Source organism: Magnolia sinica, chromosome 4 (genome assembly GCF_029962835.1).
Source record: "Magnolia sinica isolate HGM2019 chromosome 4, MsV1, whole genome shotgun sequence".
In the NCBI taxonomy this organism is placed as follows: domain Eukaryota; kingdom Viridiplantae; phylum Streptophyta; class Magnoliopsida; order Magnoliales; family Magnoliaceae; genus Magnolia; species Magnolia sinica.
In genome coordinates, this window is record NC_080576.1 from 31773093 (window position 1) to 31790276 (window position 17184).

Genomic DNA, 17184 nt, shown 5'->3' on the forward strand with positions numbered 1-17184 from the left:
GAAGAAGCTTAAGCATCTATGCCAGATATGAAATGTGTGTAGGGCCAGGATGGGCTCTATTTGTTGGCCGATCTGTGAATAAAGGGAAAAGGGGCATCTGATTGGACTATTGGGCCCACCGAACATATCAGATGTCCCATAGATGTGATCAGGTTGTTCTGTGGAACCCAAAAGACCAATTCTGGCTCCATGGAGGAGTGAGTTGACTTGCTCTTCTCTTAGTTCACATGAAAGAACCACAACTGCATGAATGAGATTATTCTATCCATTACTTGCACTGCATGCACTTCATCATGTCTATAGTCATTCATAGCTCGTATAGTTTCTACAGGAAGTTCTTCTCTTTTTTACCTTTCTCTCTTTTATAAATTGTTTTGTAGGAAGTTGTATTGGGTCCATTTTATAGTATAACTTCGTTGAGCTTAACTGAAATTTTAATCAAGTTAAAGTCTAAAACCACAAATTCTCTTACAATTAAAAATTGATGAAAGTTAATCATTTGTTTGTTGGGGAACACCCATCATCTCTACCATGAATGATAGAATTGTCCAAATAACTTCGAGCTGGCTTTGCAAATCCTAGTTCTCCAATCAATCAAGAGTCAAAAGCAGGAATTCTCATGATCGCCTGGCAAAAGTTTCGTAATCTCTGGCACTTGACACAGCCCCTCCTTTACCGGGCTTGGGACTTGCTCACGCGATGCTGCCAGGTGGAACACTGCTATGGCAAATTTGTCTTTGTATGCATTCTGATTATCTGACAGCTCACAGCAAACCATTTCGATTGTGTAGGACTGACTTGCAGTGGCTAGCAAATCTGAGTAATTAATACCCGTGGGCAGAAATAAAAGGAAAGATGCAACTCTGTATGACACTCATATCTCAATAGGGAGTGAAATGTATACATTCCTTTTCTTGTCGTGAGTGGCATTGACAAATATCTTGTTGTGTGTGGCATTGACAAATATCTGGTCTCATGCATATGCATTATACGGTAAATCGATCTCCATGTAAATTTAATGTCAAGCCACACAGGTGCAGACAAGTGCATGGGCAAGGGAACAGTTTATTTATCAGAACTAGTATTTCCACAATGCCACTTTCTAACTTTCAGATATACTGGCAGGTTGCAACTACTTGAATCCTAAATAATGGAGATCATCCTTTTCCAGTTCAGTTTGTTCAATTCATTCATTATTTGTTTGCATATCATCCATACATCTCCTTGAAGTACCAAACATGATATTTTATTTCTCCGAATGTCGTCTTGTTCCGTCATTTAGTTATGCTTTCAGGCAGTAGACCAGTCAGCTTCTGAAATTGCATTTACATCCAAGGTCATTTCTATGTTCTTTCGGAGTCCTTTTTCAGCGGAAAATTTGGAGACGCGTTTTTCTTTAACGTCAACTTAATGCTTAACAGTCTTTAAATCCAGTATTAAAGAAAGTCAGCAGTTCACATTTTCATCAACAATTATACTTGAATCTACTTGCCCTTTATATTTTAAGGTTGGATCGAGATACCTTGATCATTTGATTTTGGAAAGGAAGTACGCTGAAGCAGCATCTCTGTGTCCCAAGTTGTTGCGCGGATCTGCTTCAGCATGGGAGAGGTACAAAAAGTAGTCATTATTTAAGCTATTCTGTGTTTATCTTGTCAATAACTGGATGATTTTTCCCAGATGGGTTTTCCACTTTGCTCATCTCCGCCAGCTTCCCGTGTTGGTTCCATATATACCTACAGAACATCCAAGGTTGCGGGATACTGCTTATGAGGTCTGTCAACCAGGCCACCTGTCTGCAAATTTTGCTCCATCTTTATTGCGTCCTCATGATATGCCAATGTAAGGGCCTTTTCCAGTATGTAGTATTTTCCTTGTTGCAGGTGGCTCTTGTGGCTCTTGCAACTAATCCAGCTTTTCACAAGGACCTCTTGTCAACTGTTAAATCTTGGCCACGGGAGATATATTCTGCCTTGCCTGTTATTTCCGCAATTGAACCCCAGCTTAATACTTCCTCAATGACAGATAACCTGAAAGAGGTGGGTTAAGAGTTTTTGTTTCTTGTTTTAAGTTTTTTTTTTTTTTATAATCCATTAGCACACTGTAATTCTTTTTCTCACAAAAATGTCCCTTTACCCTTCAGGCATTAGCTGAGTTGTATGTGATCAACACACAGTATGAGAAAGCACTTGCATTATATGCTGATGTAAGTACCCCACTGGTCAGTGTACCCGTTCTAATTATCATTTTTAGGGAGCAGCTTCAAAATTAATACTGAAATGTGGCGATGAACTTTTTAAATTCTTAAAAGCTTATATTTTTGTTTTTGTTTTTGTTTTAATATTTCAGCTGATGAAGCCTGAGATATTCGACTTCATTGAAAAACATGGTTTACATGAGGCCATTCATGATAAGGTATGCTACATTGATATCTGTTCAGGTGAAAAGTTCTATGAAGAAGTTACTCTTCTATAAATTTCCATACTAAACAAAAAACGAAAAAAGAAAAAGAAATGTTGATCAATTGTCTTCTGAAGGACAAGATACACGTCCTTTTCTGAAAACTTTGGATGCAGCAGCTGTGTTAGCAATATAGTGGGCCATGTTCCTTGAAATGATGTTGCTCATGTTTACAAATTTTTTTTTTTTTGCCACCGTATTACTCTGATAATCTTTCTTAACAGTTTGATACATACAACTGTTCTATTCGACAATTTTATTGTAACTGATCCTTCTTGTACATGTAGTGTGAATATCACCATTTCCACCGTTCTAGATGAGAAATGCCCATCCATTTCCAAAAGAAAACTCAAGTTTCGCAACTTTTGAAAAACTTTCATTTTTTTAAATCTTCTCAATGTTAATAATTTTTATGAGCTATTACCAGTTTGGTGAGAATAGATTCGGATATAATCTTTCACTCTGATTATTTTTTTATTTTTATACACCAACTATTTCTTCATTTTTTTTCAAATTATGTTTGTTCATTTTATAGGTTGTCCAACTGATGATACTGGACTGCAAACGAGCAGTTCCTCTATTGATCCAACACAGGGATTTAATTACTCCATCTGAGGTAGTTTCTCAACTGTTGAGTGCCAGTAAAAAGTGTGATCATAGATATTTCTTGCATCTATATCTGCATTATCTATTTGAAGCCAACCCGAATGCTGGGAAGGAATTTCACGATTTGCAGGTACTCTACTTTTCTTTCATTCCTTTTATCTTCTTATGTTGCAAAACCATTCTGAAACAATTCCCATACCTTTTTCATTAGTGTGCCTAAACGATGGAAAAATGGTGTGATGGTCAAGATTCATACATTTAATGTTTCTGTTGTGATACTTTATCAATCATGAATCATTTTCTTTCTTAATGGAAGCATGGTTACATCTCTGTAAAAGAAGACTTGCTAATGCAGGAGCATTTTCACTCCGGGCTTGAGTGGGGTAGCCTATGGGATGCGGGGACACACTCGGGGTGGGCAGCCTGTGTGAGGCGAGCCCATGTGAAGTGGGGCCCACGAGGAGGGTTTGGCCGACATCGTAACCCATGGGATGTGGGGCCTGGGCTATGAGATAAATGGATTGATTCGCCACTCTCTATCAGTTTGAGCTTTTAGAGCAAGTGGTTAATTGTCCTGCATCACTTACATGTCTTAAAAATGCCACTTCTTTCTCCATTAACATATCCGCTCGTGAATTTACCTGTACCACAGACTGAACTTAGTGATATTCCCAGACTAGGATTTCTTTTGTTCTGAACTGAACCATTAAAAAAAATGGAGACTAAAATTTGCACCAATGGAAAGCTTTGTAATTTTCCAGTAAAAGTAAGAAAAGAAAAGTTAGTGTTATTGGGATCCTCTAAAAAAAAGATAAGTTGTATTTTCCCATTAATGAAGAAGGTAATGTTGCACAGGATAGTGGTGAAGCATTACATACTGCTTTGAGTGGTGAAGTGTACATGCTGCAATGTTTGCACCACTAGAAAAGGTGGCGAAGCATTGTGTGGTGAAGCTTAGAACCGATGAAAAGTTTGTGCCAATTTAAAAGGTTGCACTGATAGAAAGGTTTTAAGCTTACTGCAATGTTGTGCCATTGGAAAGTGGCGAATCATTTCATATTGTAATGTTTTGCAATGTTGCATTTGGTGAAGCTTACTGTGTTGACAAGCACATCTTGTGCATTGGAAAGTTGGCCATTGTAATCACAGCTTAATGGTTAACATTGATGGAGACTATCCTGATTCCTGAGATTTGTCAGAGACTGCTTCAGCTATGTACAGATGGATGCTACTTGGTACTGTTCCATACCTCCATATTTCTCGCTTACTGGATTATTCATCTTAAAGCCCACAAAGCAGGCACAATCCATCAACATCTGGAGTATGTATCTTTGCAGTTACTGGTTTCAGGGACATTCAAGCAATCCACTGACTTTGCCTTCCTACCACTTCAGGAATTTTCCACTTTCAAGAATTTTATTCGTCTTCTTTTGCCTTCTTACTGGTTGGAGAAGCCAGAGAAGCCAGCATTCTCATCATCAACCTCCGCAATTTGCTTATGATTTTTGTATCATTCCTCCACATTTCTTGCTTAATGGATAAATTTCATCTTTAATCTTGTAAAGCAGGCACAAATCCATCAGCTTCTTGGAGTTACTTTTAAGCTCTATTGCCTGTTTCAAATCTTCTCAGCAGCGTTACCTAAATTGCCAAACCCCCTACATTTCCCATTCCGAGTCATGTGATATGGATTATGGGTCATTTGTGATCCAGATTGTTATTTTTACTGACCCAGAATTATGGTTCCAGACTCTTAGTGCTGATTAAGTTAAAAATGTAATATATATATTTAAAAGTAGATATTTATAGTTTGATTTGTGCAATAGCATGCTCATGATGTTAATTCTCAAAAAAGGAAAACAAAGAAAAAAAAAGCATGCTATAATGTAGCTTCGTGCATGTCAGATATATAATAATAACATTCATCATATCATATATAAATTAACATACAAGTTCGAATATATAGCTATATTGGATATACTCAGTGTATGAATTGGAGCAACCCATATAATTGTACCCCTCCCGAACCACATATTGGAGGGAGTAGCATACCATGCACCTGTTCGCATACCACGAAAATGAGCAACCCACTAACCATGCAACCAGTGGTCTATAGCTTGTTTTGAATAGATTTTCAAACTCTCATCATCATCTTCACGAATCCCATTACGCCATTTCTTAAGATTCACGAGAAGTGAGGGAAATTTGATGCCAGCTGCTAGCCTGATGATACCCTCCTTTATCTGGGCTTGAGACCCGCAATAAGAACTCAAAACTCCCACTGACAGTTATTTTCAAACTCTATGGTGGCTATTTCTATTCTTATGCATGGCCTCATCATTTGGGGCCATAAATTTTATGGTCTAAAATTACTGGAGGAAAAAATAAATTTTGTTTTTCTGTGGAACAAGCAATTAGGGACATTTTAGATATTTCAATATTAATAGGAATTATGGTTAGGTGTGGATCCATAGGATTATAATAGTTTATGGTTTTAGGATTTAATTTCGTTGAGTTAGTGCAAGGGAAGCCGACCCCAATTAATTGGGAAACGGCTTAGATGATGATGATGTTAATGTAAGGGAGGTTTTCCTTATTTAGTGAAATTTTAGGTGGCTGTTACTCTAGAGGTGAACAAACTGGTCTCTTGCTTGTCGATCTCTTCTTTTACATGATCTCTTTAGTAGAATCGGTTCTGTTTTCTCTTCTTTCTGATTTAGCCTGGCAGATCAAGATTTCCCTGCCATCAGTTTGTTATCAAAGCCAATGTTATCAAAGTCAATGTATGGTTCTCATGATGGAAGATTATGAGTGTTGTGGCATTTTAGCATAATATATTGAATTATTGTAAGGTTTTTCTTTCTCTTTCCATTTGTTTTATTGAGTAAATGGGATTTCTGTTGATATTTGCTCCAAGATGGAGGGCATCACTTCTCTATTCTTTTCCATGATTTTGTCAACAGATTCATCCTTTTTTTTTTTTCTTTTTTTTTTTTTTTCTTTTTTTTTTTTTGAGAAGAAAGTCACAATTTTATTAAGAAAAATGAGAAAAACAAAAAAGAACAATTAGAACATGGAGAACCACTAAGGGACAAAGCAAAGCAAGTGACCCTCTTGTCACCCACATAAAAGCCACCTTGAGGAAATAGTCCTGAAAAAAAATCAAAAAAAATCTATAGAAGAGGGAGAATAGTGTCAAGTGCCTTGAATCCTCCCTTCTATCACATTTCCCCACTTGTGTATAATCTTAAACTCGAGAAGCCATGAAACTCCGGACTCATGGAAGCCCAATCTGTTATCCTGGAAGCAATTCTTCTCTTTGAAATGCCATAATGGCTTGCCGTCGAAGATTTCCCATTTCCTTCTTTCACACCCCACGAGAATATGAAAATATCTACGTACGATATTGCCCTGAACTGAGAGAAAACCCCATAGCCCCCCTAGAATGAGATATTTCAAAGACAATCCACTGGATTTTAAATGGTTGAAAAAGTGATACCAAAACGGGCAATTCAGAAACATGTGGCTGACATATTCTTCATTCTCCCAACACATGATGTAGATACTTAGAAGCATGGTATTAAAAAATGGTTACATAACTTGTTGGAGTTAGTGCCCTAAAACACCAATATGTGGCCCACTAGGCATGTGGATGTGATTGGGTCAATCTCAACCATTGATCTTGAATGTGTGATATATCTTAAACATATATAGTGTTACATTATTCTTAGATGTTATATTCAATGGGTTGTGTGAAGAGTACCGAGTACATGGTACATCCTCTGGTCCCTAGGGAACCTAAGGTTGGACACAATGATCACTGATTGGGGAGTTGTGTTCCTTGGATCTTAGTACCTAGATGAACCATGACTGTTATAGATGCTTAGGATACATTTGTGGACATCAATCTTTGAGATGTACGATCATCTTATATGAGGGGACTGACTTGGGTTAAGATGGTAGGTCTCCACCACTGGGAATCAACTTGGTCTTGGTCGTGCTTTTTGCCCTTACTCTTGTGTGCCATGGATATGGGATCTTGGTATGGACCCTTAGACTCACACATTGGTGGATTGAGGTTCAGGTCAATAGTCTAGAGGGCCTTTAGCCTGGGTTGTGATCATGGACTTGACTGCACACATTGATTGACCAATCCTTAGATTCGAGGACACGTAAGGGTCTTGGATCTTGACCGGGCAACTTTGGTTCACTTTACGAGGTTTCTTAGAGGCCAATGAAGGTGGTTGATGCTGGGCACGTCCATCAGGGTTCATAATTCTTGTATGGGCCAACAAGGGATGCACTGGTTCTACCATGAGACTTGTTTAGGGCAAGATCTAGTTAGATTGGGATATTATCAAGTGGGTTTTCCATTGGGCCAACACTTAAAAAGTTTTAATAGACTTTTAAAAGGTTTTCAATCGTTGAAGTTTTCTTTTAACAATTAAAATTACTTTGATCGCACTTGATGATGATTTGATGATCCACTTCATGATCAACAATGGATCTAGATCATAGGTGAATGAATTTGATAGTGGAGAGATTAAACCATAGCTCTGTGCATAATAGAGGCAAATTAATGGGCTTCATTCCCAATGCGGTACACTGAAGTCTATAGGGTGGTGGAGCATTATACTAAGTGCATCCCCCGAAACCCTAAGCTCACCTTATATAATGATCATATTGGGGAGGGGAACCCCCAAGGAGAGAGAGAGAGAGAGAGAGAGAGAGAGAGAGAGAGGTTCCAATTCCTTCCTTCACTCTATCTTCATCATAGCTATTTTTCTTCTTTGTATGGTCCACCTAATGGATGGTTGACACATTTCCTTGGCTACCAAGGGAAGTCATGTTCTCTTTAGGCTTCTTCATATATGATAGACCAAGGAGAGACTCCTTGGTTTAGGAGATCGGTATCTATAGATTAGTATCACAGACATCCTCTATGCGATTATTCATATCCAGGTACGATCACAACCATTTATATGTTTTCTTTTGATTTAGAAACTTGATCTTACAGTATTTAGGATTTCCTAGGGTGGGTTCCTTGAATAGATTGTTTTGTTCGCAATTTTGTTGTGCATATACCCTAACTACTCAATAGGTGGTGTTAGAGCGGGCCCGTATCTTAGTAACCATTGGTTTTTGAATTCGTCCAACAATTCCTTTGATTTCTTTTCTTAATAGACATTGGTCAGATCCTAGTCTTCTGGTTGAGGATCTCACTGATTTCCGTTTCGTGTCAATCGGATTCCTAAATTGGGAGATTTAGCCAGTTGAAGTTAATGTGTTCTGGCGCATTCTTTCTGGATCTGATTTTTGCATGGTTTGGATGATCGTGTTTTTGTGATTCGTTTGAGATAGTTGTTGCACATAATGTATTATGTTGATTGTCCTATTTTGTGGTGCCCTTGGATTATATGGGTTGGCCCTGGATGGATGGTTATGATTGGTTTCCCTTTTTGGCATAGAGAGTGAAAATGACAATTGTCAATCCAGACAGAATGTATTTTGTATGATACCACCTTTTGGATCTTTAGTATATATATGCATAATGGAATTGTGATGTACAAAAATAATCTATTCAAGGAACCTGTCCCAGGAAATCTTGAATGCAGTAATATCAAGTTTCTAAATCAAAAGAAATACATGCATGGTTGCGGTCATACATGAATGCGATTAATCTCATAGGTGATATTTGTGATATGTCGGTGATGATCTCTTAAACCAAGGAGTCTCTCTCTGATCTATTGCAGATGGGTGAATCCAAGGGGAGAACATACCTTTTGTAGGGACGAAGGAAACGTGTCAACCGTCTACTGGTGAACCACATAGAGAATGGAAAAAGAATGAGCAATGGTGATGTGAATGAGGAAGAGCGTATTTCTCTCACACACTCTCCTCTCTTTGGTAGGTAGGAAAGTCGAGTGTCCTGGCGCTCTCTCATTGGGGTTTGTCTTCTGTAAAAAGATCATTATATAAGGAGGGGTTAGGGTTTCAGGAAATCCATTCGGTATGGTGCTCCACCACCAGACAGACTTCAGTGTACTTTACTATGAAGGAAGCCCGTCAATCTGCCTTTATCGTGCATATATCTATGACCTAATTCCTCAAGTGTTAAGGCTATCCGACTATGATTCAGATCCCATACTGATCATGAGGTGAGCCATCAAATCATCATCAAGTGCGATTAAAGCAATTTACTAGTTAAAATAAACTTCAACGGTTGAAAACCTTTTAAAAGCCAATTAAAACCTTCTAAGTGTTGGGTCCAGTGAGAAAAGGTGGCCTGTAATGGTCCGATACGGGGCCGCTATATTTTTTCCTTAAATTTTTTTTTGACCTTTATCGGTCGTATCCGCCATAAAGCTGGCCGTTATGGCCACCTTTACCTATTATTGAATTCCTTGCTCAGAAGGGAAAAATATCCATTTTCTTTTTGAATTGATCCAAAGAATTTTGTTAGCTGTAGTGGTCTAGGAAATTGCTCCCACTCCATGATGGATAAAATTGCCTCACACCTTGGCCCCATGGTGGGGACTCTCCATTGTCTTGAACACATTGACAAAACAGGTAGCATGATGTGAACCACCAATTATGGGCCCGTCTTCAAACTTTTCGGTCAAGCTAATTTACATCCACATGGACCTTGTTGAACACACCCATAAGTTCTTTGAAGCTACTAATCTCTTCATCCTTGTGATTCCTGTGGAATATGGTTTTCCGCAGCACTGCTTCTTCTAGTATCTCATATAATTCCTTAATGAGACCCTCTTTTCAAGCGTGTCAGAGAAAAATGCAGGGGGGAAAAATAGCTATCATGACATCATCCCAAAATCGAATTCCATTCCCAACTCCAACCAAGAATTTGATGCCCTCTTCCATTATACCCCCATCTATATATGTGCCTAATCAACAATACCCCTCCTTGCAGAATGCCCAAATCTACTCATCGGCTTCCACATATCTACTGACCCTCCCCTCCTAAAACCACCCCCAGGAACCAACCCCCACTAGAGACCACAAATTTATTATGAGAAACTCTGGCACACAATGAATTCTGCTCCCCAAACCTCCACCGTTTGCTTGGCCAATGCCACTGTGTAAGCTGTCTATGTTTTGTCATCTTTCTGGTGTGCCTGGTAATCGACATTTCCACAGTATTATCTTTTGTTACCATTCTCACTGGAGCCCATCTGTTCCAGCTTCCATAGGTAGTTGCAAAGAATAACCCAATCAGAATTCCAATTGTTGCTTATATTGTCCCAAACTTCTCCAAACTTCTCCCTTCTAATTTATTTCTGCACCTCCTTTTGTTTAAGTAGCCCAAAAATAGCCTATCCATCAGGCGAAGCCTCTTGTATGATTGATATCCTCATGGAATCCAACATATTTTGCCAATAGTTCAATCCTAAAAACCTCGAATGTTAAAACCATGCTATTCATGGTTGGTCATGCATATTTTGTTTATCCATGTTTTTCTGAACTAGAAGTGGAGAGTTTTTACCATGGCAGATTGGCAGAGACTCCCAGAAAACGAAAAAAAAGAAGAAAAAAGAAGCTTTGAGATAGCATTTGCTTTCAATTTTAGGGTTTCAGTTGAATGAAGGAATTAATTGGTTTGCCACAATTTTCTCATGGCCGAGGATAAGATCTTTATACATGATAATTTAATATCTGACTGTTTTTTATGCTCTAATTTATTGTGCTTTTCTGTTACCACTTTCAATTTCTTTGAGAGTTTTTCTAGAGATTGTTATCATTGTTCATTCACATGCTGCAATATATGACTAGTTTACTTAATCCTGTAACCGACATGGTTTTGATCTGCTTTTGCCCACTTGGTTGTTGGTATACACGTTTGTATGTCTAGAATATCCAATAGCTGAGTGATTATTATTTGACTGTGATAGGTAGATCTCTATGCTGACTACGAACCACAGATGCTGCTTCCTTTTCTGCGTAGCAGTCAGCATTATAAACTTGAGAAGGTTTGCATTTTATCCTGTGACTTGCATGCCATTATTCACTACTCAACCCTATTATGACAATCAAACAATCTCATTGGCTTTGATCGTCAGGCATATGAAATTTGTGTTAAAAAAGATCTTCTGCGAGAGCAGGTCTTCATCCTTGGAAGGATGGGGAATTCCAAAAAAGCACTGGCTGTCATCATAAACAAGCTAGAGGATATAGCGGAGGTATGCTCATCCGTTTCATTTTTTGTAATATTTGCAAGAGGCTCTCTTAGCGAGGACTCCTCTTTTCTTTCCGTTTCTAATTGCCATATTTGATTCAACATGCGTATTGAAGTTGGAGATTGATGGCTAAAGCATTCCAACTATATACAGGCTATAGAGTTCGTGACGACGCAACATGATGATGAGCTATGGGAGGATCTAATTAAACAGTGTCTCCGTAAACCTGAAATGGTACATAAGAGGCATTCCTAATTTTCATATTAAATATTCTTTATTTTTCTGCTAGCTATTCATTTGCAAATTTGAATGTTTATCCATTCCAATAAGAGCAGGTAGGCATATTGTTGGAGCACACTGTTGGAAATCTCGATCCACTTTATATTGTTAATATGGTGCCCAATGGATTACAGATACCAAGGTCAGTATGATCACTTGTTTTTTTGCACCATGGGTTTGTATGTTGCATCTAACAACCTTTACATTGTTATCGCATTACGTGATTTATTTCATTCACAAGTTTGGTTGTGTTGCACACACACAACACAGGGAGGAAGGGAAGGATGGACTTTACTAACTGCCAACTTGTCCATCGTGGTATGGGCTCGAGGCCAGAGGATGCAGACATATCCTTTGGCCTATGATCAATATGATTCCTCTCTCTCTCTCTCTCTCTCTCTCTCTCTCTCTCTCTCTCTCTCTCAGCCTGGATCGGCCCCCCACACACACGCCCCCTCTTCGGGCCCACGATCATAACTTCATCACGAGCCAAAGCTATGCTTCATTTTTTTAAGGGTAGGGACCAATATAGGCAGTCTTTCTTTTCGTATTTTGTTTAGTATTAAACGAAGCTGTAAATGGCTTTTCGTTCATTTATGTATGCATATAGAGAAGAGTTAATACATGAAAGTCTATGTTACCCAGATGCTCTGAAACTGGTGCTATGCTCATGTCCAACACTTGTGTAACTGCCGTTTCAGGCTGTACCTAATGCCACGCCAATGTAGCATATGTTGAATTCATATGTAGGTTGATACGGGCTGATACCCCAAATCTGTGTTGTTACTTCAAATCAGATGGTTAGGATTTATTGATCACGGTGATCTCATATATATGATTCATCCACAAGGTGTCCCATGGTCCGATGGTCATATATCAACAAACAAGTATTCATGGATCAGAGGATAGAATTGTTTAAACAATTTGATTTTTGGATCGACTAAAAAACAGCGGGCCTCACAATTTAGATGTTTAAGTTTTTGTGTGCCAAATATTCAATTCGTAAGTGCATGTGTACCAAGCATCACACTTTGCTAGAGTATCAAAGAGCTCCCCTCAAAATTTTCAAAATTACAGCAGCCACTAGCTGTTGCAGCGAAAGGGCAGTTCCTATAGAGTCGACGCACTACTTAAACACTAAACACATCCCATGTATGCAGCCATCACGTCACGTGTTTTGTGGGCCATATTGATGCATGTGTGGCATCCAAATGGTGCACTGTGTGACACAATGAAAATAATATAAAATGCCCCAAAACTCTAAATTCAAGTGGCGTGGTCCACCTGAGTTTTAGATTAGCGTGATATTTCTCGAGTCCACTAATCTTGATATTACACACCTTGTGAATGGGCTGGATGTCTTGGTAGACATAAAGGTGGGCCCAAAACAGAGCTGGATGTCTGGATAGACGTTAAGGTGGGCCCAAAACAGATTTGGATATTGTTCTTTGGTGGGCATTTTCCGTCATTGTTTCCACTGTTGTGGCTAGCTCAGCCAGTTGATAGGAAAGATCCGTCCAAATGTAGGCACCTCCAATCTAAGCTTAACACAAGAATAACAACTAAATTCGAGAATAAAATCCAATTTTTTTTTCCTTGAATTCAGAAGTGCCTTGTGAGTACTCATGTGAAGCCCTTAAATAGACCTCTTAGACGTATAAGGATAGTTTCAAAAGTTTTTCTTATTTTAGTGTAAGATTTTCTTCCTTTCTTAGTATCATTGACAACTAAGGATTTATTATAAAAATAGAAGGCTAATCAAAGAAAGATACTAAATAGATAAAAAGATCTAGTGGGAATTTATTGTATGACCGGCTGATTGGTTTTGCTGAGCTGACTAATTGGATTATACCAAATTAGGAGGCTTGGGCCTCTTTGTTGATGAGCCAATTGTGGGGCATGGGCTTGGGCCCGGTTGATGTGGCTCGTCTTGTATCAACTCTCCCCGCCTTGAAAAGGACTAGATTTTGGCAAGTTAATGGCCTGATATGCACGGAGTATCAAACCTTTCCCTTTATGAGGTCAAGAGGCATCACTCCCTCCCCTCAATTGATTTATCCATTTAAATTGACGAAGGGGCGGGGCAGGAGCTAGCTTTGTGGAGCTCATAAAGGTCAGGATTCAGACGTTGCAAGTCTGTAATTATAATCCATGTGGTGTTGGAGAGAGGCCATCTTTGCCAACAGATGAGAAACTTCTGGTAGATATCTTGGCGCTTGGAGATGATCTAGACAACAAGAGTATCGATGATTGTGTCTGTAGGTGGCAAATTGGTTGGGAGTGTGATAGTGTGGTCCTCCATACCATCATAGATGAAAGATCTTCCTCATTAAAAGTAGGATTGATAGTTAACTTTGGTGGGATATGTAGAGTGTAAGCATAACACTAATCTTCTCTATGATTTTAAATGGTCCCATACTACGAGGATGGAGCTTCTTCGAGAATCCAGAGGGCAACCGTTCAAGACGGATACAAACCACAACCATGCCACCTTTCGTAAATACGATATGTATTGTATTTGTATGCTACTTATAACTCTCATTACCTGCAGTGATATTAGGTCAAACTTTGTTATGCTCCTGTTGCATATGCTGGATGAAATCATCAACTTCTGTGCATAGTCTCGACTTTGTGGTAGAGGCACTAGATTGACTGGAAGACAGCCACATATCGGTCATTGCTTTAAAATGTGACATCCCCGTGGACCGGACACAAGTGCATTCAAGGTGTACCAACGAAGAAAGCGCCAACCACAAGTGCCGTCCTTGTGGATAGGCGAATATTGAGGAGTTGAAGACCTTTCACATGTGATTGGACATATAGAAGACCCCACTTAGGGAAGACACATGTGAAGGAAGATTGGAGAAAGAAGACCGAGCGCACAAAATTTCCCATACTTATGTTATTTGTGCATTTTTGACTTAGTTAGGGGTCTTTTAGTAATCTTATATCTTTATTTGCTTATTCTAGGGGTATTTTAGTAATTTTATGTCTTTATTTGCTTATTTAAGTGGGGTAAAGCCCTAAACACGAATTTTAACTATTGATGAATGAAAAGCAAACCCTTTGGTTGCCTCCTTCCTCTCTTCTCTCTAATGGTGCTTCTTCTCTCCCCTTGATCTTCTTCTTCTAATTTCTTCTTGTGCCCCTCCAACTTCCTCAAGGTAATAACTTTCTTTCTTCTATTTTTTGTTTTGGCTAAGTCCTCTTCGATCAAAATCTTGAGAACCGATCTAAACCCTAAATCCCCAAATTCTCAAATCCCTAATCCAAGAAACTTCTTGGTTCTTCGGACTAGTGATCTTCATTGATCGATTGGGTGTGACCATGCAAGATCGGGAGGTCTCATCCTCGCCGGATCCAACCTAAGTAGTAATTGAATTCCATACTCCATGGTTGTAGTGATGGCCCGCTCCATTGCATGTTTCCTTTATGATTTTCTCAGTTATGATGATTATTGTTAGAATTTTAGATCATTTATTCCTTTTATTTCCGCTGTTTAATTATTTCCATGAGCATGCATCATAATTAGGGCTGTCCTACGTCAAATTTGGTATCAAAGCCTAGGCTTGCATGGTTTTTGTCTAGATCGAGTTATCAAATTAGGGTTTTGATTTTTAGGTTTAACTTAGGAAAGTTCTAGGTTTAGAAAGTTTTCAATTTTAGAAACTTTTCAATTTTAGAAAGTTCCTAATCTGGAAAATTTTCAGATTTGAGTTGTTCCTGTTTCAACTTAATTGTGTCAGTTCATAGTAGTTTTGCATTCATCGCATTCATCTTGAAAGTCATAACACCTAGTAGTCTAGTTAGGTAGAGTTTGGTTCAAGTCTTCATTGTATGCCCACGAGAAGAGGTAGAGGTTTCGGACTTCAACCTACCATGAATAACGAGCAGTTATCTGAGCAACTTGCTCAATTGATACAAAAGATAACCGCCCTAGAAGCGGGTCAAAGGCGTGAGTTTGCCCGCCTTGAGAACCAAATTACCACCACCATGACTAAGGTGGAGCAACTAGAGGCGTCCCAAAAGGAAAACCCCACTGTAGGGGAAGATGCGCACTCCCAATTGGAAGGAATCATTGAAGAACGTGTTGCCACACGTGGTGGTAGTGAGGATAGAGATCGTGGTAACGGTCGTGGTGTGGTGCGAGAGGCACGAGCCACATGTGGTCATCAAGACCGTTATGATCCAGATGAGCGTGCGATGAAGAGTGTGAGAGTTGAGGCTCCAAGTTTTGATGGACGCTTGGATCCCAAGGCATTCCTTGACTGGGTTGCTGACATGGACCACTACTTTGAGTGGTATGACATGTCAGAAAACCGTCAAATGCGGTTTGCTAAGATGAAGCTTGTGGGTCAAGCCAAGCTCTTCTGGACCAACACCGAGCGTAGGATAGAGAGAGTTGGTAGAGCCCCTATCACACATTGGTATGAGATGAAAGAGAAGTTGAAGGAGAAGTACCTTCCTCTCTCATACCGTCAGAAGCTCCTTGACCAATGGCAATCCTTACGCCAAGGGTCAATGCCTGCCGCTGACTACATCGCTAAATTTGAAGAGTATGTGATGCGATGTGATATTCGAGAAGACCCTCTAGTAATACTCTCGCGTTTCAAGACGGGCCTTTGTGCGGATCTTCAGCGCGAGCTTATTACTCGGCCCTTAACGGACTTAGATGAAGCATATCAAGTCGTGCAGGAGTTAGAGCAATATCTGAAGGCTCCTGTCGTTCGTCGTTTTGAGTCCCGAGACTCCAGTGCTAGATCTAGTTCCTAAGGAACTAGACCTAATATTGGTAGTCAACCTAGGGCACAGGCGACCATTCCGCCTAGGCCTAGGGAGGACAAGGGCAAAGGGGTTCTTGGTGCCGGTCCAAGTAACATGAGCTAAGTGAGGTGCTATAAGTGTGGCAACCTTGGCCACATGTCTAATCAGTGTTCTAAAAAGAGCCGTGGGAGAGCCTTAGTTATAGGCGAGTCCCATGAGGATGGAGATGACCAGGGTGATTATGAAGTTGAAGAGTATCACCCTGAAGGAGGACTTACTGATGAAGAAGAAGTGGATGGAGAAGCAACGCTTGCAGTAGTCAGGCGTGTGTTAGCTCAGTCTAGAAGTAATGTTGACTGGCGTCGAAGCACTATCTTCTACACTATTGCCAAGTGTGGTGAAAAGAATTGTAAGGTGATAGTGGACAGTGGAAGTTGTCAGAATGTGATTTTCACTAGCACCTTAGATCGCTTAAAACTGAAATCCACACCTCATCCAGACCCGTATAAAGTTTCTTGGGTTGACAAGACATCCCTACCTGTCACCCAGCAATGTCTAGTCCCCATCGAGTTTGGGTCATACAAAGAGTCCCTGTGGTGTGATGTTTTACCTATGGATGTGGGGCATGTTATCCTAGGTAGACTGTGGCTATTCGATAATGATGTCACGATCTTTGGCCGTTCGAATGCGTGTACTTTTATGTATAATGGTAAAAAGATCAAACTTAATCCCATGCCACCTGAGAATACACTAGGGAAGAAGAAGGATGAGAAGGCAAGTGAGCCTAGAGAAATGGAGAAATCCAAACCTAAGTCTTTACATATAATCAGCGCAAAAGAGTTTGAAAAAGAGGCTAAGGAGGATTCTATGGTGTATGCCC

At 39.6% G+C, this 17184-nt stretch overlaps 1 protein-coding gene across 2 annotated transcripts in view; it reads left to right on the forward strand.

Moving 5' to 3' along the window:
• LOC131242968 (vacuolar protein sorting-associated protein 41 homolog) overlaps positions 1-17184 on the forward strand; it is a 52290-nt gene that overhangs the window by 23268 nt on the left and 11838 nt on the right. Inside the window, exons 8-17 of one of the 2 annotated variants that reach the window (XM_058241983.1) lie at positions 1508-1611; positions 1681-1774; positions 1884-2039; positions 2144-2221; positions 2350-2415; positions 2996-3196; positions 10977-11054; positions 11145-11264; positions 11415-11495; positions 11597-11682. In XM_058241983.1, the coding sequence (XP_058097966.1) occupies positions 1508-1611; positions 1681-1774; positions 1884-2039; positions 2144-2221; positions 2350-2415; positions 2996-3196; positions 10977-11054; positions 11145-11264; positions 11415-11495; positions 11597-11682 (1064 nt within the window). The remainder of the gene's footprint in view (positions 1-1507; positions 1612-1680; positions 1775-1883; positions 2040-2143; positions 2222-2349; positions 2416-2995; positions 3197-10976; positions 11055-11144; positions 11265-11414; positions 11496-11596; positions 11683-17184) is intronic. The other variant, XM_058241984.1, reaches the window with a different exon arrangement.